The sequence below is a fragment of the Protomyctophum bolini genome (assembly GCF_963924005.1).
Source record: "Protomyctophum bolini genome assembly, chromosome: 22".
Lineage (NCBI taxonomy): Eukaryota > Metazoa > Chordata > Actinopteri > Myctophiformes > Myctophidae > Protomyctophum > Protomyctophum bolini.
This window is the reverse complement of record NC_137883.1, coordinates 5437934-5461328: the sequence shown is the minus strand read 5'-3', so window position 1 is coordinate 5461328 and position 23395 is coordinate 5437934. Positions and strand designations below refer to the sequence as shown.

Here is a 23395-nt window from a genome sequence, read left to right as displayed (position 1 = left end):
TTGCACTACTCGTCGTGTGCAACACTAAAAGAACAACAAAGTATTAAAATGCATTCATGAAAAAAAGCTCATAGATGGATATACTAGCGCTTTGAGTAGGCACGTATAGTGCATAGAAAAGATGCGCCATAAAAATGCAATTCATTATTATTATTATTATTATTACTACGGTTTCTGCTCGACAGCGACGACGAAACAGTATACAGTTAATAAATGTTGTGACGTGTCTCCGTGCGATTCTCGAGGAATATCATACAAATGTACAAAAGTCTGGAAAGCGTCAAATCACTTACAAGAAATAATCTCAGCATTTAACCCATTCTGACCTGAGATCAGATTCATACGAGGTTTCCACTGGACACACACTGGTCTGATGAACCCATTCTGACCTGAGATCAGATTCTAAAAATGTCAGTCGATTTTTCAAAAATAGCAGACCTACAAGCTCGTAGCGCGCCACTCGGTGGCGCGCTACGAGCTTGTAGGTCTGCTATTTTTCAATAGCTAAAGCATAACATGATGCTGACACCAAAACGGGTTCCCGTTCAGAATGGGTTAACGTGAAAACTTGCTAAATATCAAGCTATTTCCTACAGGAGCAATAGAAATGTAAAAACTATTTTTTTAAATAATAAACAATATAAATATATGTGTATTTACAACACCAGTTCCATAGGGACATATCTTTTTTTTCCATAGAGTAATTTATTTATCATAATATATGTATAGTATTCATCAATATATACTGCATTTGCAATGCATTGCAATGAAAAAAAAACAAAACGTATATCTATCCTCCCAGTTAATATTCACAAACCTCTCCATCTCCGATATTATACCCTATTCATTATGACTGTACACATAAAAACACATAATGTGGGCAAACGTGCGCGCGCACGCACACACACACACGCGTGTGGGTGGCGGTGTGGCTCAGGGAGTAGAGTGGCCGGATGGTAAAACCGCAAGGTTGCCAGTTCGAAACCTCGGGAGCTCCCCCGGAGTTAGTGTCGAAGTGTCCTTTGAGCAAGACTCTGGAAGCCTAAAAATTGCTCCCGATGTGCTGGTTGGATGTCTTGCATTGGTTTCCTCGCCGCCATCAGTGCACTGTAGCATGAGAGTGTGTGTGTGTGTGTGTGAATGTAATGCACGATCTCTGTAAAAGCGCCTTGGATAAAAGGCGCTATATAAATGCACCATTTACACGCACACACTTCACTGGGACACGGCGTATGGCACACACACAGGCCTGTGTTGCATGTGGGGTGATCTTTGGGCCTGGCTGTGGAGCTGGTGCTGCTGCTGCCAGTTAAAGTCCACATGCGGCATGTCGGGGAGTTGGGCTCTTATTATGGGCTGGCTGTTGAGCAGCTGCTGCTGCTGCTGCTGCTGCTGCTGCTGCCAGTTAAAGTCAACATCGGTCTTCGTGTCGGGTAGCGCTTTCCGGGGCAGGGTATGGTATTGCTGCTGCTGCTGCTGTTGCTGCTGCTGTTGCTGTTGCTGCTGTTGCTGCTGCTGCTGCTGCTGCTGCCAGTTAAAGTCAACATCGGTCTTCGTGTCGGGTAGCGCTTTTAGGGGCAGGGTATGGTAATGGTGCTGCTGCTGCTGCTGCTGCTGCTGCTGCTGCTGCTCCCAGTTCAAGTCCACGCCGTTCTTCTTCAGCGCGTTCAGGTGCTTGACGTCCAGGGTGGTGAAGGTGGTGAACTGCACCTGGTTCCTCTTGCTGGTGGGAGAGTGGAGAGGCTCGCCGGCGCGCTGCGGCTTGGCCAGCAGCGTGGCCGAGCGGCGCCCCAGGAAGGCGTCCATCACGCCCCGGTTGGTCGCGACGTACTGCTGCGAGCTGCTCCGGCAGCGGCCCAGCGTGGCCGTCCTCTCGAACGGAACGCCGCCGCCGTCCGCGGAGGAGGAGGAGTCGTCCACGGAGCCGGAGCGCCGCGACTCCCTGTGGCTGCTGTCCCGTCGCAAGGAGGAGGAGACCTGGACCGGGAGGAGGGGGCCGGGGCCGCCGCTAACGCCACCGGCGGCGTCCGCCGCTGGAGGAAGGCCGTTGTTGTTGTTGCTGCCCAGCCACGCCCAGTCGTGCTTGTGGCTGGGATCTCCGCCGGGCGCCGCCGTGGTGGGAGTCTTGTCGCTCCGCAGGCAGAGCTTGTACGACGCGCAGTTGACCAGGAGCGCCAGCATGGCCAGGCACGAGACCCCGCCCAGGGCGTACATGCCGATCTCCAGCTCCGACATGGAGCGCAGTGTCCTCATGAGGTCGCTCTCCGCGCGCACCTTGAACTTGGGCTTCGGAATCAGATGCTTGGGCACCGCCTTGTATTTGGGGAGGGCCGCCTTCGGCTTCGTCGGCGGCGCTTTGGGCTTTGGGTCCAGCATGTTCCCGTGGCTTCGCAGCACGCCCGCGTTTCTGTCCGAACCCGCCGCCGCCGCCGCCGCCGCCGCCGCCGCCGCCGCCGCCGCCGTCGCGTTTGCGTTCGGTTTCCCAGTGGTCGTCGTAGTGCGCGGGTCGTCGCTGGTCGTCGTGGAAGGAGACGTACCGATCCATACCACTTGCGGCCTGGTGGTGGTCGACGACGTGGCGGTGCTTTCCGCGAAGGTGTTCTCTCCTCGCCGACCGGGCACGGCAGCGCGCCCGTCTCCGTCCCACCGCTCCGTCGCCGCCGGAAGAGCACTCTGCGGCGTCGCCATCGACACGGGCTCCGCCGTCAGCTCGTCAGACCCCTTGCCGCCGTGTGCGTGCGCCGACCGAAAGTTCATCCTCAGAAGCGCGGCGCCCGCCGCCAGCGTGCTCTTCCTCTTGGACTTCTGACACTCCTCGCAGATCCTCAGCTCCACGCGCACAAGTGCCCCCTCCTCCTGGCCTTCTTCGCCCCCCCCCTCGCCCTGCGCGACCACGAACGTGGACTGTGGCGCCTGGCGCACGGTCGCCACCGCCTCGTCCGGGGTGGAGACGGTCAGGGAGTAGACGCTTCGGTCAAAGAGTTCCAGAGGGGTCACCGATCCGTCGCTGAACTGGAGCCAGCAGCTGACCATTGCCTCCTATGCACAGGGTGGGGGTGTATATAGGGGGGAAAGAAAGAAACATATACAGTTTATGAGGACAGTACAGTGTACAACAATATAATTTAAATCAGTAGCCAGTGTGGTATCAGGTACAGTTTTTTTTAATTTCATATAATGTATCTCCCCCCCCTGAGATTTTTTATTTAACTACATTGCAAAAGAAGTAGCATTGCTTTTGACAGTGCAGAAACATAATTGCCTTCCTTGATGAGCATCAACGACCATCATCACCTGGGCACAGTCACAGACCCCTCTACAGTCACAGACACACACACACACAGCTCCCCTCTACAGTCACAGACACACACAGCTCCCCTCTACAGTCACAGACACACACACAGCTCCCCTCTACAGTCACAGACACACACAGCTCCCCTCTACAGTCACAGACACACACACAGCTCCCCTCTACAGTCACAGACACACACAGCTCCCCTCTACAGTCACAGACACACACACAGCTCCCCTCTACAGTCACAGACACACACACAGCTCCCCTCTACAGTCACAGACACACACAGCTCCCCTCTAAAGTCACAGACACACACAGCTCCCCTCTACAGTCACAGACACACACAGCTCCCCTCTACAGTCACAGACACACACACACACAGCTCCCCTCTACAGTCACAGACACACACACACACAGCTCCCCTCTACAGTCACACACAGCTCCCCTCTACAGTCACAGACACACACAGCTCCCCTCTACAGTCACAGACACACACACAGCTCCCCTCTACAGTCACAGACACACACAGCTCCCCTCTACAGTCACAGACACACACAGCTCCCCTCTACAGTCACAGACACACACAGCTCCCCTCTACAGTCACAGACAGCTCCCCTCTACAGTCACAGACACACACAGCTCCCCTCTACAGTCACAGACACACACACAGCTCCCCTCTACAGTCACAGACACACACACAGCTCCCCTCTACAGTCACAGACACACACACAGCTCCCCTCTACAGTCACAGACACACACACACAGCTCCCCTCTACAGTCACAGACACACACACACACAGCTCCCCTCTACAGTCACAGACACACACAGCTCCCCTCTACAGTCACACACAGCTCCCCTCTACAGTCACAGACACACACAGCTCCCCTCTACAGTCACAGACACACACAGCTCCCCTCTACAGTGCTCTACTACTGAAAGTGACTTGAATATGATGGAATATGACTAAAGCTCACATTTCACATCACACACTAAAAACTTGCTGTTACTTACAGTTTCAATGAATCGATTCATATCGTCGGGATTAATATCGATATACGATATATCGTTACATGCCTATATAGTTCTAATGCGCACGCCTCCACTTCCATTGGCACAGCGGCAAAACATGTGATAGACACTTCAGCCAATCCGTGAAGGCCTGGCCAGTCGGGGAAGCCAATGGCTACACCCCACACACTGCGTGAAAAGAGGAGTTTGGGTAATCTAGTGCCCAATAGAGCGCCGCAGTCCCCGCCCCCTTTCAGAAAAGCGAGTGGACCAGGAAGTGGAAGCCCCATGCATTCTCCCATCGGCACTTTTAATATAATTTATTTAAAGGCGGTTACGCCGCGGACAAAGCCAATTCGGATCGTGACGAATCATGACAATGAACACAATATTTTGGGACGATCAAATCATTAGAAAGAAGAAAAGAAAGTCAGGAGACAACACTATTTGTTTTATTTTTCGTCTTATAAATTATTTGATCGGCCCAAAATATTGTGTTCATTGTCATGATTCGTCACGATCCGAATTGGCTTTGTCCGCGGCGTTAACCGTCTTTAAATAAATTATATTAAAAGTGCCGATGGGAGAATGCATGGGGCTTCCACTTCCTGGGCCACTCGCTTTTCTGAAAGGGGGCGGGACTGCGGCGCTCTATTATGGGCACTAGATTTGTCAAGTTTAGCATTAAAAAACACCTCCCCGCACCTCTAAGCTGACTGGATTCATACAGGTGGGCAGGACTGGAGAATCATGGAATGGAATAATGGAAGTCTGAGGATTTGCCTCCAGCACAATGTATGGTTCACTCAGCACGGGAAAGTTACCTTTCAAGATGAATAAACCGTTACATAAATATGATTCATGTCGCAGGTCCTTGATGATGGTCAGGCAATGCCCTTTTGATTGTTTATACCGTCTTATATGATACGGTTGATGATGCTGCGCGTTTGGTCGTGTGTAGACTAACTTAAACCTTTAATTTGATTTATTTGCATTTGTATTTGTTTATCTCGTCTATCCTCGTTTTATATTATGTTTTTGTGTTCATACATAATGTCCATGCATACGTATTCTGTTGTTGCTTGCGTTTATGTTTTTCTGTTTATTTGTAAAAAAGAAATCCAAATAAAGTACTGATCAAGAAACCTCAAGTTTAGCGGGCATATACAGTTAATATACGGTAATATACAGGTGTGACGGTACAATTTACGGGAGTTTACTGGATTTTGTTGGAAAGTTTAACGGGAGTTTCCTGTAACATACACATCCGTATTCCATGCTTGTTTTGCACAGTGACAGACACAAGAGATTCGGTTGCATCCGCCTGCACACACCCGAGGACACACAGATGACAGACACAGGCGTCTGTGGCTTTGTCACACTTCTCTACAAATGTTGGTTCGACCGACCCCCCAGGGGGTCATCGCCGACACACATGCCAAGTTTGAAGTCAATCACCCGGATGGTGACCGAGTTATGGCCGTGACAGTCACACATATAGACGCGCACACACACACACACACACACACACACACACACACACACACACACACACACACACACACACACACACACACACACACGTCACACAGACAGACAGAGGTTTTGTGAATTTATAGATAGATGAACCTAACCTATATAATGTACGTATATACCGAGTTGGAAATACATCACGAATAGCCCTGGGCGGTCCATTAACAACAGTGTACACTACAGTAAAACAAAATGACAAGCCATGTGCATTGGGCTTGGTTCTTCTAATAGTTCACTATTGACGGGTGGGGCAGACCAGCCACTGTGAAAGGCTATAGATAAAGAATGCTGTTGTTCCGGACAGCTATGGGCTATGGGACAGCTATGGGCTATATGGGACAGCTATGGGCTATATATGGGACAGCTATGAGCGACCTAATGGCTGCCCCCCCCCCCTGCCATTCTTTGGGGACGATGGGGGGGTCATGCTGCCATGGTAAAATCTAAAATGTGTCATCAGACACATTCATCAGTCATCAGAACAATCATTTCGGCTCCATGTCTGCCTCTCCCTCCCTCTCTCTCTCTCTCTCTCTCTCTCTCTCTCTCTCTCTTGTATAGGCGAATCAGATCAAATCAAAAATGTATAGCACATTTAAAAACAATTCCGATTGACCAAAGTGTTAGTAAATTAGGAAACACATGAACACTGCAGACATACAAACTCGGACGCACAGATAAATAATCAGCAATAAACGCGCAAACATATCCATCACTAAAAACAAAACAAAAAACAACTAGACAGATTTGCTCCTTAAATTCATGATTTAAAAAAAAAATATATATATATATATTTTTGCAACTGAATGGCTGGGAAATGGAAATTAAGAGTTTACATAGTACGTGGTGCATGCATAAACTTTCCTTAATGATTATATCTGGTTTCAGTATTCATTTATATATTTTCTCTATTATTACGTTATTTTCGCAGTCAGTTTGTATTGGTGGTGGGGAGGGGGGAGGGGCGGGGGTCGCGAGACATGGCCAATGCATGTATATGGGGAGTCCCCAGCCAAAAACGTTGAGAACCCCCTAAATCAGTGGGTGAGATTAGGAAACCGTTTCACTAACGTCTGCGTTGTCTACAGACTATACCAGTGTGAGTGTGGAAATATAGAGCGTCGCAGTTCCGTCCCCTTTCATGACGACACCAGGCCCAGGAAATAGTTCCCAATGCATTTTTCCCATAGACATTTCAAAATGTATTTATTTAAAGACCTTATGAGACCTTATATAAGACCTTACAAAGAAGAAAAACAACAAAAAATAGTGTTGTAACCTCAGGGCTTAAAGCCAAAAACAATCCCAAGACTGAAAATGTTTTTTTTTTTTTTTTTTTGCAAATCTGCACTGATCTCATTAAATGACCCCTGTGAGATCCTCAGGACTGAAATCAGTCCCCAGGACTGAGAACTTTAAGCCCTGTAACCTGCCGTTTTCTTATTCTTTCTAATCATTTGTTCAGCCCCGAAGAAATTGTGTTTGTTGTCATGATTTGTCACAAGAGTTGGCTTTGTCCGCGGCGTAAAACGTCTTCAAATACATACTTTCTGAAAAGTCTATGAGGAAAATGAACGGGGATTTCTTTTCCCGGGTCTCTCTCTCGAGGGGGGGGGGGGGGGGGACTGCAACGCTCTATTCAGTATTTTAGCTGTGACGTGAGCTCCCCCTCCTGAGATACTTCCAGGTCCTACTTTTGTGTCGCTTTTGTGTCCCCATAGAGTTATACTGTGACGCTCCGTCGGACTAAATCTGAGACGAAAACAACCACGAAAGTCTCATTTTACCGCTTTCCTCAACAACAAAGCTGCATGCGCTGCTCTCCCAAATCTGGCTGTGACAAGGCCGTCTGCCCACACATGGAAATACTATCGCCATTTTATTGTATTGCGTCAACTAAAATCCTCATTAATGCAAACTAGATTCAACATACTCAAGCCTGCACACATTCTAAATATGCCCCCGAAATACTTTACCGAGCAAATGACCCCATTTTAACCCTCAATGGCTTCCTTAATTTCTGAAAGAAAACGTCATTGTAAAAAGATTCACGCGTTTAGATATTCTATTTACGATGAGATGCGGACGGGGAGCTGGTGCCACTTGGACCCGGACGCAACACTAGCACTACAAAATTATGTCGGACATAACCCATTCTGGGCGGGAGCCCCTTTTGGTGTTAGCATCGTGTTATGCTTTAGCTATTGAAAAATAGCAGATCTACAAGCTCATAGCGCGCCACCGAGTGGCGCACTACGAGCTTGTAGGTCTGCTATTTTTTGAAAAATCGTGAAAATGTGCCTCAAATTTGGATTAATTTTTTTCAGAACGAACGTTTTTAACTCAAATCTTTGCTTCTGGAACAACATATTCAGATGGGGGGGTCTCGGATGCCAATTACAGATCATTTTCGGGGTCCTTGACATGAAATATTGAGTGATATAGGCCTATAGAAACAGCATAGGTAATATTTCAGAAAACTGTCAGGATTTTAGGAGACATTTTTTTTCAGGCCCTAAATGGGTTAAATAATACTGAATAGTGGCCCTCTCTCCATCGTCAAAAGTTGCCCCCCCCACCCCTGGATATACCTATACGGTTATACCTGTTTGAGCTGTGTGACGACCTCCTGTGTGGTGGCGGTGGCCAGGATGGCCCTGTCGCTCCCTGGGCTGAGCTGAAGGGACAGTGAGAGACCAGACACCAGCTGAACTCCCAGCTCCGTCACGCTGACTCTGTCCTCCATCACCCTGAAGCTCTGCTCGGCCAGGACCGACGAGGACAGAGGGGACAGCACCTGAAACACGCACGGCGCGCACACGCACACACACACACACACACACACATACACACACACACACACACACACGCACGCACGCACGCACGCACACACACGCACGCACACGCACACGCAGATGATGTACACATTAAAAACCTCTTTCACATGTTCCTTACAATTCACATTTAACATCATCATTACACAAATACAGTATTTGCGTACCAGCACGAGCACCGAGAACACACACACACACACACACACACACACACACACACACACACACACACACACACACACACACACACACACACACACACACACACACACACACACACACACACACACACACACACACACACACACACAAAACACCTAATTGATAAAGACCTCTTTCCCTCCCAACAACTGGTTACCCGACTTGTGTTTTATTTGTTTTATTGGCCGATTTGACCGGAAAAATAACAAAATAAAAACTGACGCTCGCTTCTCAGGGCTTCTGGGTAATGGAGGCACAATGCAATGCCTATAGGGGAGTAGGGCTTCTGGGTAACGGAGGCACAATGCAATGCCTATAGGGGAGTAGGGCTTCTGGGTAACGGAGGCACAATGCAATGCCTATAGGGGAGTAGGGCTTCTGGGTAACGGAGGCACAATGCAATGCCTATAGGGGAGTAGGGCTTCTGGGTAATGGAGGCACAATGCAATGCCTATAGGGGAGTAGGGCTTCTGGGTAACGGAGGCACAATGCAATGCCTATATAGGGGAGTAGGGCTTCTGGGTAACGGAGGCACAATGCAATGCCTATAGGGGAGTAGGGCTTCTGGGTAATGGAGGCACAATGCAATGCCTATAGGGGAGTAGGGCTTCTGGGTAACGGAGGCACAATGCAATGCCTATAGGGGAGTAGGGCTTCTGGGTAACGGAGGCACAATGCAATGCCTATAGGGGAGTAGGGCTTCTGGGTAATGGAGGCACAATGCAATGCCTATAGGGGAGTAGGGCTTCTGGGTAACGGAGGCACAATGCAATGCCTATAGGGGAGTAGGGCTTCTGGGTAACGGAGGCACAATGCAATGCCTATAGGGGAGTAGGGCTTCTGGGTAACGGAGGCACAATGCAATGCCTATATAGGGGAGTAGGGCTTCTGGGTAACGGAGGCACAATGCAATGCCTATAGGGGAGTAGGGCTTCTGGGTAACGGAGGCACAATGCAATGCCTATAGGGGAGTAGGGCTTCTGGGTAACGGAGGCACAATGCAATGCCTATAGGGGAGTAGGGCTTCTGGGTAACGGAGGCACAATGCAATGCCTATAGGGGAGTAGGGCTTCTGGGTAATGGAGGCACAATGCAATGCCTATAGGGGAGTAGGGCTTCTGGGTAACGGAGGCACAATGCAATGCCTATAGGGGAGTAGGGCTTCTGGGTAACGGAGGCACAATGCAATGCCTATAGGGGAGTAGGGCTTCTGGGTAACGGAGGCACAATGCAATGCCTATAGGGGAGTCATGGCAGCCTCCATGTCGCTCTTGTTGTTTATCGGAACCGTGGAATATTCTCCGACATCATTACAAACGATGGCACTGTTTTAATCTATAACGATGCAAGTGCAGTGAAATCAAATGTGGTACACCCTAATAAGCCAAGCCAGGAGGAAATACTATAATTGTGCTTGCATGCAGAGACACATGGGGTTTTTCCAGAAAACTGTCAGGATTTAGAAGACATTTGTAGACATTTGTAAATATAGGTTACAAGTAAATAGGCTACAAGCTTTCGAGCTTGTATAGGTCTGCTATTTTTGAAAAATCGTGAAAATGTGGTGCAAATCTTTGATTATATTCTTTCAGAGCCAACGTTTTAAACTCAAATCTTTGATTATATTCTTTCAGAGCCAACGTTTTAAACTCAAATCTTTGCTTCTGAGGGGGTCCTGGAACAACATACTGTACTTTCAGATAAGGGTCGGCGGTCATATTACATACACGTTTTGGGGTACTTGACGTGAAATATTGAGAACCACGGATATAGAAACATGAGGTTTTTTCCCAGAAAAGACATTTAAAAAATGTCGACGTCAGGCATAAATGGGTTAAAGCACTCACATGCTTTACTTAAGTAAAACATGTGAGTACTACCGTTTTGGTGTTAGCATTACGTTATGCTTTAGCTATTGAAAAATAGCAGATCTACAAGCTCATAGGGCGCCACCGAGTGGCGCGCTACGACATGACATAGAAGACATTTTTTAGAATCTGATCTCAGGTCAGAATGGAAAACTGTCAGGATGTAGAAGACATTTTTTTAGAATCTGATCTCAGGTCAGAATGGAAAACTGTCAGGATGTAGAAGACATTTTTTAGAATCTGATCTCAGGTCGGAATGGAAAACTGTCAAGGATGTAGAAGACATTTTTTAGAATCTGATCTCAGGTCAGAATGGAAAACTGTCAGCATGTAGAAGACATTTTTTTAGAATCTGATCTCAGGTCAGAATGGAAAACTGTCAGGATGTAGAAAACATTTTTTTTAATCTGATCTCAGGTCAGAATGGCAAACTGTCAGGATGTAGAAGACATTTTTTTAGAATCTGATCTCAGGTCAGAATGGAAAACTGTCAAGGATGTAGAAGACATTTTTTTGAATCTGATCTCAGGTCAGAATGGAAAACTGTCAGGATGTAGAAGACATTTTTTTAGAATCTGATCTCAGGTCAGAATGGAAAACTGTCAAGGATGTAGAAGACATTTTTTAGAATCTGATCTCAGGTCAGAATGGAAAACTGTCAAGGATGTAGAAGACATTTTTTAGAATCTGATCTCAGGTCAGAATGGAAAACTGTCAAGGATGTAGAAGACATTTTTTAGAATCTGATCTCAGGTCAGAATGGAAAACTGTCAGGATGTAGAAGACATTTTTTAGAATCTGATCTCAGGTCAGAATGGAAAACTGTCAGGATGTAGAAGACATTTTTTTTAGAATCTGATCTCAGGTCAGAATGGAAAACTGTCAAGGATGTAGAAGACATTTTTTTTAATCTGATCTCAGGTCAGAATGGAAAACTGTCAGGATGTAGAAGACATTTTTTTTAGAATCTGATCTCAGGTCAGAATGGAAAACTGTCAAGGATGTAGAAGACATTTTTTTTAATCTGATCTCAGGTCAGAATGGAAAACTGTCAGGATAGAAGACATTTTTTAGAATCTGATCTCAGGTCAGAATGGAAAACTGTCAAGGATGTAGAAGACATTTTTTAGAATCTGATCTCAGGTCAGAATGGAAAACTGTCAGGATGTAGAAGACATTTTTTTAGAATCTGATCACAGGTCAGAATGGAAAACTGTCAAGGATGTAGAAGACATTTTTTTAGAATCTGATCTCAGGTCAGAATGGAAAACTGTCAGGATGTAGAAGACATTTTTTTAGAATCTGATCTCAGGTCAGAATGGAAAACTGTCAAGGATGTAGAAGACATTTTTTAGAATCTGATCTCAGGTCAGAATGGAAAACTGTCAGGATGTAGAAGACATTTTTTTAGAATCTGATCTCAGGTCAGAATGGAAAACTGTCAGGATGTAGAAGACATTTTTTAGAATCTGATCTCAGGTCAGAATGGAAAACTGTCAAGGATGTAGAAGACATTTTTTAGAATCTGATCTCAGGTCAGAATGGAAAACTGTCAGGATGTAGAAGACATTTTTTTAGAATCTGATCTCAGGTCAGAATGGAAAACTGTCAGGATGTAGAAGACATTTTTTAGAATCTGATCTCAGGTCAGAATGGAAAACTGTCAGGATGTAGAAGACATTTTTTTAGAATCTGATCTCAGGTCAGAATGGAAAACTGTCAAGGATGTAGAAGACATTTTTTTTAATCTGATCTCAGGTCAGAATGGAAAACTGTCAGGATGTAGAAGACATTTTTTTAGAATCTGATCTCAGGTCAGAATGGAAAACTGTCAGGATGTAGAAGACATTTTTTAGAATCTGATCTCAGGTCAGAATGGCTCACCTGTATTGCGGTGGAGCCAGGAGCCCGCCCTTGAAGCACCACCCCCGACTGCAGCCGGGCCACGTCGGGGTCGACCACCCTCAGAGAATAGCGCACCAGATTGGTCACGTCCACCTGGACATTAACGAGCGGAAGACCTCTTTAGTCAGAAGTATATAGATGACGATGGAGAGAGCACATCCTCCATGGCGGGTGCAAACCTCTTTTGTGTACACAGGATTCAATGAATCCATTCGTAATACTTTTGTTATTGGTTATTGCGAACGCACTGAGCACTAAGTATAGAAGCTGGGCTAAACTGTCTGTCTGTCTGTCTGTCTGTCTGTTTGTCTGTGTGTCACGCTGTAACACCACCGGCCCGCCACCAGAGGGCGCAGCTGTATCACACACACACACACACACACACACACACCTTAACTTTAAAAAAACGTAACTTAAAAAAAAACATTAAAAAACACACGCACACACACACACACACACACACTAAAAAAAACAACTTAAAAAAAATCTTACAAAAAACCTTAAAAGTACGTAATTTATTCTAATTGTTGTATTTGCAATTCACGAGCTGTGTTCGTGTCCCGCGTCCGCGCGTCTTACTTGTTATCATACGTTTATAAAAACCCACAGACAAGACTTAACTATAGCTTCTGCGTCACTCTTCTTGTATGATGAAGTATAGGGCATTAATTAAAATATTATATGCCAGATATTTACAGTATAAGGCTCCAGCAACAATATATCAATCGTATAGAAACTTTGAACATGTCATGGCACCTTAGATTTGGGTGGAAAATATCTTGGAAAGTATCGTTGAAAGACAAATAAAGTTGCTCTTTATTAGGTCGACGTTTCGGTCGCTTAGACCTTCATCAGCCCGACGACAGTGTGCGGGACTTCTCTTCTTTGTCTTTCAAAGATACCCTTTTCATTATATGCTCTATGGAGCGTCGCAGTCCCGCCCCCCCTCGAGAGACCCGGAAAATAAATCCCCGTTCATTTTCCCCTCATAGTATTTATTTAAAGACGTTTCCGCCGCGGACAAAGCCAACTCTTGTCGTGACAGCTCATGACAACAAACACAATTTTTCGGGCCAAACAAAAAACGGTATAGGTTACAACACTTTTTGTTGTCGTTTTTCTTCTTTGTAATTATTTGTTTGGTCCAAAATATTGTGTGTTGTTGTTGTCATGATTTGTCACGACAAGAGTTGGCGTCGTACGACGCTTAAAAGGTCTTTAAATAAATACCTTTTGAAATGTCTATGCGGGAAAAATACATTGGGATTCAGTTCCTGGGCCTGGCGTCGTCATGAAAGGGGGGCGGGACTGCGACGCTCTATAGCCCTACGCACTACGTCACCAGCCTTTCGAGGTGTGCATCGGCCTTTTGCTAAAAAAATCTTACACTGGAGGGGAAAGGAACTGGTTGGAATAACGTGTTCCTTCCACGCGCTATACGTCCAACCAGGGAAACTTCCCCCTGTCAGGTGTAAAAGGAGCAACTTGGACACTCAGGCATGAAGGGAGCATGAGTTCAAGTCCGTTGCTCTCCCCGCATGTCCCCCATATATGGGGACTAGGTTGGCGGAGGGTGTGTATAGAGCCCAGGATCACATTAGATGATTGACACAGGGGTGAAAAATGGGTTACAAAATCGTGGGATAAAAAATAAAATAATAATACATTTGGGATGAAATAAAAAAGCTTTCTATATATACCTGCCAATCGGAACCCAGGAAGTAGTCGAGAGGTACTTTCCCAGTGACGGGGTCTGGAGACATCTCGGAGGACGACGACGACTGGGCCATGAAGGGCGTCAGAACCCTGACCAGAGAGGACTGGTACTGAAGCATGCATCCTCTGCCCTTCCTCGTCTCCTCGTCCTCCTCACTAGTGTCCCACGCTGACCTGTGTGTGTGTGTGGGCGCACAGCAGGGGGCAGTGTTGTTTTTGGGCAGCAAATTTATATTTTAGTTTTAGTCACATATATACAGTATAGTCTTTTGGAATGAAACTTCATTTAGTTTCAGTCACATTTTAGTCACCTGGAATGTCTTATAGGGTGCAGTGTGTCTAATTTTAGTCGAGTAAATGTCACGTGATTTTAGTCTATAGATCTACGGTGGATTTAGTCGACTGAAATGTATTCTGGCGGGCCTTGATGCCGTCGTAATGGCTGATTTTTACGCTTGCTGAAAATAGCTGATCTTGTAGATCTGCTATTTTCAGCCACGCAACCAAGTGTAAAATGACTTATGCTGGATCTCTTGTCCACTATAGTCCCTTCCTATAACGCTTGAGTCTCGTTTTCTCGTCGACGAAATCAACAACGCCGACGCAGGGAGTGTACACGTCCTTTACAGGAGAGGACGTGTGTGTCACCTGATGGGGGCAGCAGAGAGTACACTGGGTTCCCCTCTGCTGCCTCATCTGGCCGAGTCAGGTTAGGACGTGTGTGTGGGTGTGTGAGTGCGTGCTCCTGGCTACGAAATACAACACATTTGTATTGTATTGTATTGTATTGTATTGTATTGTATTTGTCTCTCTCTCTCTCTCTCTCTCATTAGCAGGCAGCAGGCACAGCACTGCTGCCTCTCTCTGTTTCTGGCGCCCCCTACTGGTACTAATAAGTCATATGCTCGTGCTCATGACCACTGAGATACGCACGCGATACATAGATAAGCACGGACATTGCTGGTTGTAGGAGTGGTTGCACACCACTCAAAAAACACGACAAATTGCAAGATATATAGCTGAGACCAAAGACACTGTAATCAACGATATGAAATTATGAATCCAATTAAAATAGTATCATTAAAGATGGTGTTTACCAAGTTTCGTGTCTGTCCATTTCATCACTTCAAACTGATTGAAACTCATTGGGGATTAATAATAATAATAATAATAAACTTTATTTGTATAGCACCTTTCATACATAAATGTAGCTCAAAGTGCTTAGAGGATTAGAGCGATTATTATATAGCGTGGGGACGGACATAAACAGGTTAGGGGGAAATTATCAATAAAATGTTTATACAATTAACCGGCTATAAAGGGCAACTCTTTGAGAGCCGTCTATACATTTCATTCATGATACAGTGTGTTTTTTTCCGTTTGTGCCTTGAAAGATCTGTTGTGCAGCAGTTGGTGCCTTATGAATTACCAAAGTCTTATGTGGACAAACTGACCTTTTTGTTGTTCATTTATTTTCTGACAATTAATTGTGTTGCTGCTGCTTACAGCATATAATATACGTAATACTGAAGGGGTTTAGCTGGTTGTGGCGTTTATCTACTCGGACGGGGAGGATGTCGCACCGTCTGAGAGTAAGTCGCTCTGGATTAAGAGCGTCTGCTAAGGGGCACGGTGGCACAGTTGGTAGTGCTGTCGCCTCACAGCTAGAAGGTCCTGGGTTCGATTCCCGCTGGGGACGCTGTGGGCACTGGCGGCGTGTTCCCTCGTGTGCCCATACCCGAGGCGGGGGTTGGCCAAAGGGCCTTTCTGTGTGGAGTTTGCATGTTCTCCCCGTGTCCCCTAGGGTATAGGTACCCTCACAAAAAACATGCAGTAATCCTGGTCTCTAAAACTACCTCCCCCTGGACAGCCGGGGCGCCTGATGGAGGGGAAAAGGAACTGGTCGGAATAACGTGTCCCTTCCACGCGCTACGTCCGGCCGGGGAAATTCCCCTCTGTCAGGTGAAAAGAAGCAGCTTGGACTCCTCATGCATAGAAGTAGGCATGAGGTCAGTCCGCTGCCCCCCCAGGTTGGCAGAGGAAGTGTAGCGCCCAGGATTAGATAATTGGCACTGGGTGAAAAGAAAACTGGGTTACAAAATCGTGGGATATAAAAAAAAGCGTCTGCTAAATGCCTAAATTGTAAATTGTAGTATAATATGTGCTTTGTTTACAGCATTTAGCACGCTGACGAAGGCCCCCTGGCCGAAACGCGTTCGTTGTGTTGCTGCTTGCAGCATATACCTTTCCCATGTGTAAAGATGAAACAATAAAGTGCCTTAAAGGACTACTCTGTGAGTGCTGGTATATTCTCCTTCTTCTAAAGTGTGTTATACACCCAGAGACATAGTGAAATAGTTTTAGTTTTAGTCTAAACTTGAGGAGAAAACTAAATAATTCCTTCTGTTGAAGAACGATAAAGATCAAAGCATTATGGAAGCTATAGCCGAGTGCCTGTATGGCCATTGTCCCGGTCAGCGGTCCTCAATACTTAAAAAAAAAAAGAAAAAAATATGATTATTGGCAATTGGCAAATAATCACAGACTGTGAGACATGCAGCTGCTGTCTACGCCTACGGCTGCTCTATACATCTCCTTACAACAGTGGTTTTTATACCAGATGTTGCCGTTTGTGTAAACCCATTCAGAACGGGAACACCTCTTGGTGTTTTAAGCATCGTGTTATACTTGAGCTATTGGAAAATAGCAGATCTACAAGCTCATATAGCGCGCTTGTACTGTATAGGTCTGCTATTTTTGAAAAATCGTGAAAATGTGGTGCAAATCTTTGAATATAATATATTGTTTCAGAGCGAACGTTTTTAACTAAAATCTTTGGTTCAGATGCACTGACAAAGAAACCAAGTTTCTTTGTCAGGATTTAAAAAGACATTTGGTAGAATCGTCCTCAGGTCTAAATGTGTTAACCCATTCTGAACGGGAACCCATTTTGGTGTTAGCATCATGTTATGCTTTAGCTATTGAAAAATAGCAGATCTACAAGCTCATAGCGCGCCACCGAGTGGCGCGCTACGAGCTTGTAGGTCTGCTATTTTTGAAAAATCGAAGAACGACTGACATTTTTTAGAATCTGATCTCGGGTCAGAATGGGTTCATCAGACCAGTGCAGTGTGTCCAGTGGAAACCTCGTATGAATCTGATCTCAGGTCAGAATGGGTTAAATAACGCCATAAAAGCCCCTAGAGGGGGTTGGGGAACCCCTCTGGTCTATAGGTCACGGTCAAATATATTTCTGATTATATATATTTACGTTATTTATTTTCGGAAGAAAATAATGTGAAAGGCAGAACTAAGCTAATATCAGCGAGGCCAGAGGCAGAGTGACTGAGTTTAAAGAGGACACATCTGTTGGGCTGCTATGTTGTCCGCGCGGGGGAAGCAAAAAATTGTGTTCATGGATCTATCTATGGTCATGTGGGAGATGTGGGAGTAAATGGGAAAAACAGGATTGGACCTAAAATTGAGCCTTGAAGGCATTACAGTATAACGGCAATGCCAAGTCTGCGTCAAAGGTTATATATGACTGTTATGACAGCAGTTGTGATGAATTGAAAGTCATTTTGGGTGAAAATGATTCACTTCATACTTCATATGTGTGACAAATTGATGTCTGTCCGACTATACTCTGAGCCATTCTTAAGGTGCATCCTCTGAGGTTACTGGAGAAAGACTAAAAGACGTGTCTTGTTGTCTTTTTTAGCCTGGAGAACAATAATGCCCCGGCCATCGCTGTGCACTTTCCATTAACCCTGTAACACCCAGCGTTATATATACACAACATATTTTAATTCATGAATTAATTAATTAATATTTTTTTTAATGTTATTTTTTCACCTAAACGTCATCATTGACGTTCATTGCAATGCCATTGCACTGCCATTGGTCATGATATTTGCATATGAATACCCCCCACAGAGGCTGAAATTCACACAAATTAAAACCCTAACCCAATTTCGATTTTTTTCAAACCTATGACCTTTGACCTTTAACCCTGACAAAAGTAAGTAAAAGAACTGTAATATATGTTTTTTTTGTGTGTGTGACCATTAGAATGTCTAGAACATGTTTTATTCATTATTGTGAAAGATATCCCCCAAATGTAAATTATTAATTTGTTATTATTATTTTGATAATTATTATAAATGTGCATAAAATGTGCATCTGTGATGCCTCTACAACACCGCCATGCCCCCCCCCCCCCCCATGGAGAATACCAATACACTAATGTAACCACCGTAGCATGTGATTATTGTTTATGACTAATAACATTTTAACATGTACTTATTTCTATCAATATACATTAAGGCACTGGGAGGGGCTGCTAAGCTGGAGGGATTTTATGTTCCTAGTGTACAGTATAATGTCTACTGTCGGGAAGAGACCTGCACCTAAATCCAAAATGTTTATTTCAGGAAATTTAGAAAACATTATATATATATTTTTTTTCAAAACAAAGCAATACTGCCTCATCAAAGTTGGCGTTGTGACTTCCACGAGAGGGGGAGAGGCTGCTTTAGCAGACAGTTCTGAGGGTCCAATGGAGTTAAGAGGTTTTGTCCAAAAGCTATTTTTAACCACTTTCCATTGGTTCAATGTTTGCGAAAAACAAACACACAGACTGGTGTTCAATAGCACTGATTTATGCAAACAATATTAAAAACCTAAAGAAATTGGAGTTAGGAGGTTTCTTCCCGGCACCAACGTATTATCAGCATGGCATCTGCATAGTGGCAACCTATATTACTGTCAATTGTGTTATTTATTAAACGCTCGCTTCACAAATAAAAAGGCTTATGTCCTATGATGGCTTTCTTTACGAGGCCATTACATTGTTGGCATTTTGTGAATCTCAAGGATTTATTTTCTGCTCAGTTTTGACAAGCCATCAAAGTGACATTTGACTTGAAGCCCAAACTTCCGAGAAGCATCGCAAATCTTCCATCGACAAAATCAATTCATGTGAAAATCATGTGAATTTAGAATAGTATATAGAAACAAGCAAGGCTGTTCATTTTAACCCATTCAGGACCATGCTATATACGAGCTTGGAGATGTGCTATTTTCGACTGCAAATCTTTGACTATATTATATTATTTTAGAGCGAACGTTTTCAACTCGTATCGTTTCTTCTGCAAGGTTCCTGGAACAATATATTTTTGAGACCGGGGTTCGCGGCCAATTAGATAATTTCTGGCGTTCCTTGACATGACATCGTTTAACCCATTCTGACCTGAGATCAGATTCATACGAGGTTTCCACTGGACACACACTGGGTCTGATTAACCCATTTTGACCTGAGATCAGATTCTAAAAATGTCAGTCGTTCTTCGATTTTTCAAAAAATAGCAGACCTACAAGCTCGTAGCGCGCCACTCGGTGGCGCGCTATGAGCTTGTAGATCTGCTATTTTTCAATAGCTAAAGCATAACATAGTGCTAACACCAAAATGGGTTCCCGTTCAGAATGGGTTAGAGAAACCAGGTCTTTACAGAAAACTGTCACCATTTAGAAAACATTTGTAGAATCTGGTCTCAGGTCTTAAATGTGTTAAATGACATCAAATGTGACAAAGTTCGACTGAGGGACTGCCATTGGATTTTTGGATGTGAAAGCAGGGAATCATAGCTTCAAATTGACACATTGGTTGTTCAGTTTGAGCCACCAGTTTTGGAGATAATTATGGCTTATAGAGAAATGTCTTGCAGAAAACAGAAGGTTCACTTCTGTGGTCTCTAACATTACACCTAGCTACATGTTTAAGCATTTATTTCATATTTACATGTCAATTTCAGCTCCGACACTTATTTCAGACATGCTCTAGTTACTAGAGCATGTTTTTTGTTAGTTTTTTGTTTTTTTTCCCCCCAAAAATGAGTTAATAGCACAGTCAGACTCTTCACATACTAGAGTCTAGTATGTGAAGAGTCTGACTGTGCTATTAACTCATTTTTGGGGGGAAAAAAAACAAAAAACTAAAAGTTTTTCTCCTCTGGTCTAAAGCTGGATTTTACAGGCTCTCAGTCAAATCTGGTAACAAATGAAGGCCCTGCGAGTGGGGAACGGTCAACGGAGTCAAGTGGCGCCGCCGCCTCACCTCCTGCTGCCAGTAGAGACGGGGACCCTCCATCCTTTGATCTGGCTGAGCTCAGAGTCAGACAGGTGGATCTGCAGAGGCAGGCGGGGCGTCCACACGCTGACCTCCAGCTGGGCACTCAGGAAGCTGTAGGTGAAGTTGAGCAACACCTTGGTCCTCCCTCTGGTCTCTTTGCCGTTCACGTAGACGTAGTCACAGCGCTCCGACACCTGGGCCACAGACAGACAGACAGACAGAAACCGGAAAAAAAAAAAGTTTTGAAGTGGGAGAAAGATTAAGAACAGATCAAAGACAGACAAATGCACATTTTGTTCTTGGAAGAAGGTTTTTTGAGTGGTGCAACCACTCCAAGGAACAGCAATGTCCCTATATGACTATGTGTCCCGAAGGTTTTTTGAGTGGTGCAACCACTCCAAGGAACAGCAATGTCCCTATATGACTATGTGTCCCGATGTTTAGAGTACCAGTAGGGGCAAAAGTGGCACTGTTGTGCCAGAAACAGAGAGAGAGAGAGAGAGATATAGGGCTGTATTTTGCGTATCTTAAGAAGTACCAGGTCTTATTCCCTAACTTGAGTAAACTAAAGACCTGGAGGCGTGATCAATGGCTCTTTGGCCACTCAGAATAGCCAAATGGCATTGATCACGCCTCCAGGTCTTTAGTTTAATCAAGTTAGGGAATAAGACCTGGTACATAAGACACGCAAAAATACAGCCCATAGTGTTGCACTGTTGCCTGCTAATTACAGAGAGAGAGAGAGAGAGGGGCAGGGGGAGAGGGGAGTTGCACCACTTAGTTAAAGCCCAACACGCACCGTCCGTTGCCGCGCGGCAACGCCTGGAAAATAGAACAGTGAGGAGCGGCAGGCGAGGCGTGAACGCGCGCCAGCGCACGTCTGACGCCGCCGTCGTGGGAGAGGTTCATTGAAAATAACGGAGGTGGTATAGCGTTCGCAGACGGTGTGTGTTGGGCTTCACACAGGTGTGATTTGTTTATATTGCTCAAGATCCATAGTTACTGACTGCGGGGCGCCCGCTCATGACCAAGTGGTCCAGGCTTTGGCCTGTGACAGCGCGTCGCGTGTTCGAGTCATGTTCACGACGACCTTTGCTGCATGCTCTCTCTCTCTCTCTCTCTCTCTCTCTTTTCTATCTATTCCACTTGATACTATCAATAAAAAGGCAGAAAAGCCAAAAACAAATCTTAAAAAAAAAAAAGAACTGCCAAAATGGGAAGTGCATGAGGAATCTCAGAACCATTGAAAAAAAAAAAATTAGTCCTGAAACAAAAAGAGAAAACAAACAATAATGGATTTTTGCTTGCAAAGTACATTCTGTCATAGAGTCTGGCCAGGGAATCCAGGGCTGTCTTCCTGTTTATGTCGTGTAAATGCATGACCCCAATGGGTCTTTCTTTAGGCAACTGTTATACTGAATACTAATGAATACTATACCCTAGAACTGCTGCTGTGGCGCTGTATGGAAGAGCATAGCAAGATCCCTGCCACAAGCAGTCGGTGTGTCTTATTTAACAACCAGGGGGCCTATCTCTCCACAACCTTCCCTCACTTATCTCAACACACCGCCAGCTGCGCAGAGGTACAGTTAATTGGAGAGCACTAGACTGGAGAATAAGAAGAGAGGATCACAGAGTAGAGGGGAAATGGAGGGGGAGAGGTGGACGAGAAAGGGAGGGAAGGAGGGCATCCCCACCCATGTTGAGGCTTCTTTAATCAACGTTCATTTCTTCGTTTCTTCGGGTCCATACTGTTCTGACAGTATGGACTTTCACTGGGGTAGCGTAACATGTGGTCGAGGAACACACCGCCCTATCTTCCCAGGCCAACGAGTGCCCAGACAAACCTACATGTAGGAGTCTGCTAGTGCAGCGTCCTCCACTGTCGACTTCCCATCCGTGAACAGTGCCAAGTGTGTTTCCACACACACACACGCACGCACGCTATATAGGGTGACCAGATGTCCCTCTTTGCGTGGGACAGTCCCTCATTTCCAAGACTTTTCAGCCGTCCCACAAATTGAGACCCTGTCTGTCCCACATTGTGACTGAAGACAGGCAATTGCATCAGTGTTCAAATGCCCTATAATAGTTTAGTCCCCTAATAGTTGGCCTTCTGTTGTAAAGCTCTCTCGTTGTCTCTTGCTGCGAGATGCGTTTTTAAGCCCGTTAAAAATAGCATAAAAATGAAGCATGATTTTAAAACAAAATGTGAGACACCTGCAGAGGAGTTTATGAATGATACCCGATAGGCCTGTATGGTCGAATATGACATCAAAGTATAGTACGTTGCTAACCCGGTACAGCATATCGCTTGTGTGGGACAAGTGGGATGGGGGGGGGGGGGGCCGGGACCCTCAATGATAGCGTCGCTTTATACCAACAACTCAAATATAAGTATAGTATAGCATCTTCATCGAGCTCCACCAAGGGAGAAGCCATAGCCATATATATACCGACCTATACGAATGAGTACCACCGATTATAGCAGGAGCTATAATCACCAATCATCATGCGCGCGTAACTCGAGAACCGTTTGGCCGACTTCACATTCGACACACACACACACACACACACACACACACACACACACGCGTTCCACAACCCCCACAGGGAGTGCAGTGTCCGGTGTAGAGTCGGTCGGACCCCCACGGCTCTCCAGAAACCACCACAAAAGCCCCCCCCCCCCCCCTCACCTGTGCAATTCCCAGCCTCTGCCCTCAGACAATTGATTTACCATGGCAACCCCACACCTGGAAATGTATTACTTAACCACTACACTCTTCACAGTCAGTTTGCACTCTTCGGGGCCACAGGCAGGCTGGCAGATACATAAGAGATCTCCATATACAGTATATGGGAACAAAAGGGACACAGACAGATAGCAAAAAAAAAATGACAATG

General features: G+C 45.4%; 1 protein-coding gene across 1 annotated transcript in view; it reads right to left on the bottom strand.

The window, feature by feature from the left end:
• Positions 1 to 1215: 1215 nt before the first annotated feature.
• Positions 1216 to 23395, bottom strand: part of LOC308309592 (transmembrane protein 132D-like) — a gene marked incomplete at both ends in the record, with an annotated part of 46280 nt that continues 24100 nt past the window's right edge. The window contains 7 exons of the mRNA XM_080755502.1: positions 1216 to 1398; positions 1546 to 2361; positions 2548 to 3039; positions 8443 to 8634; positions 12625 to 12738; positions 14346 to 14535; positions 20477 to 20685. Coding sequence (XP_080611628.1) covers positions 1216 to 1398; positions 1546 to 2361; positions 2548 to 3039; positions 8443 to 8634; positions 12625 to 12738; positions 14346 to 14535; positions 20477 to 20685 — 2196 coding nt within the window. The remainder of the gene's footprint in view (positions 1399 to 1545; positions 2362 to 2547; positions 3040 to 8442; positions 8635 to 12624; positions 12739 to 14345; positions 14536 to 20476; positions 20686 to 23395) is intronic.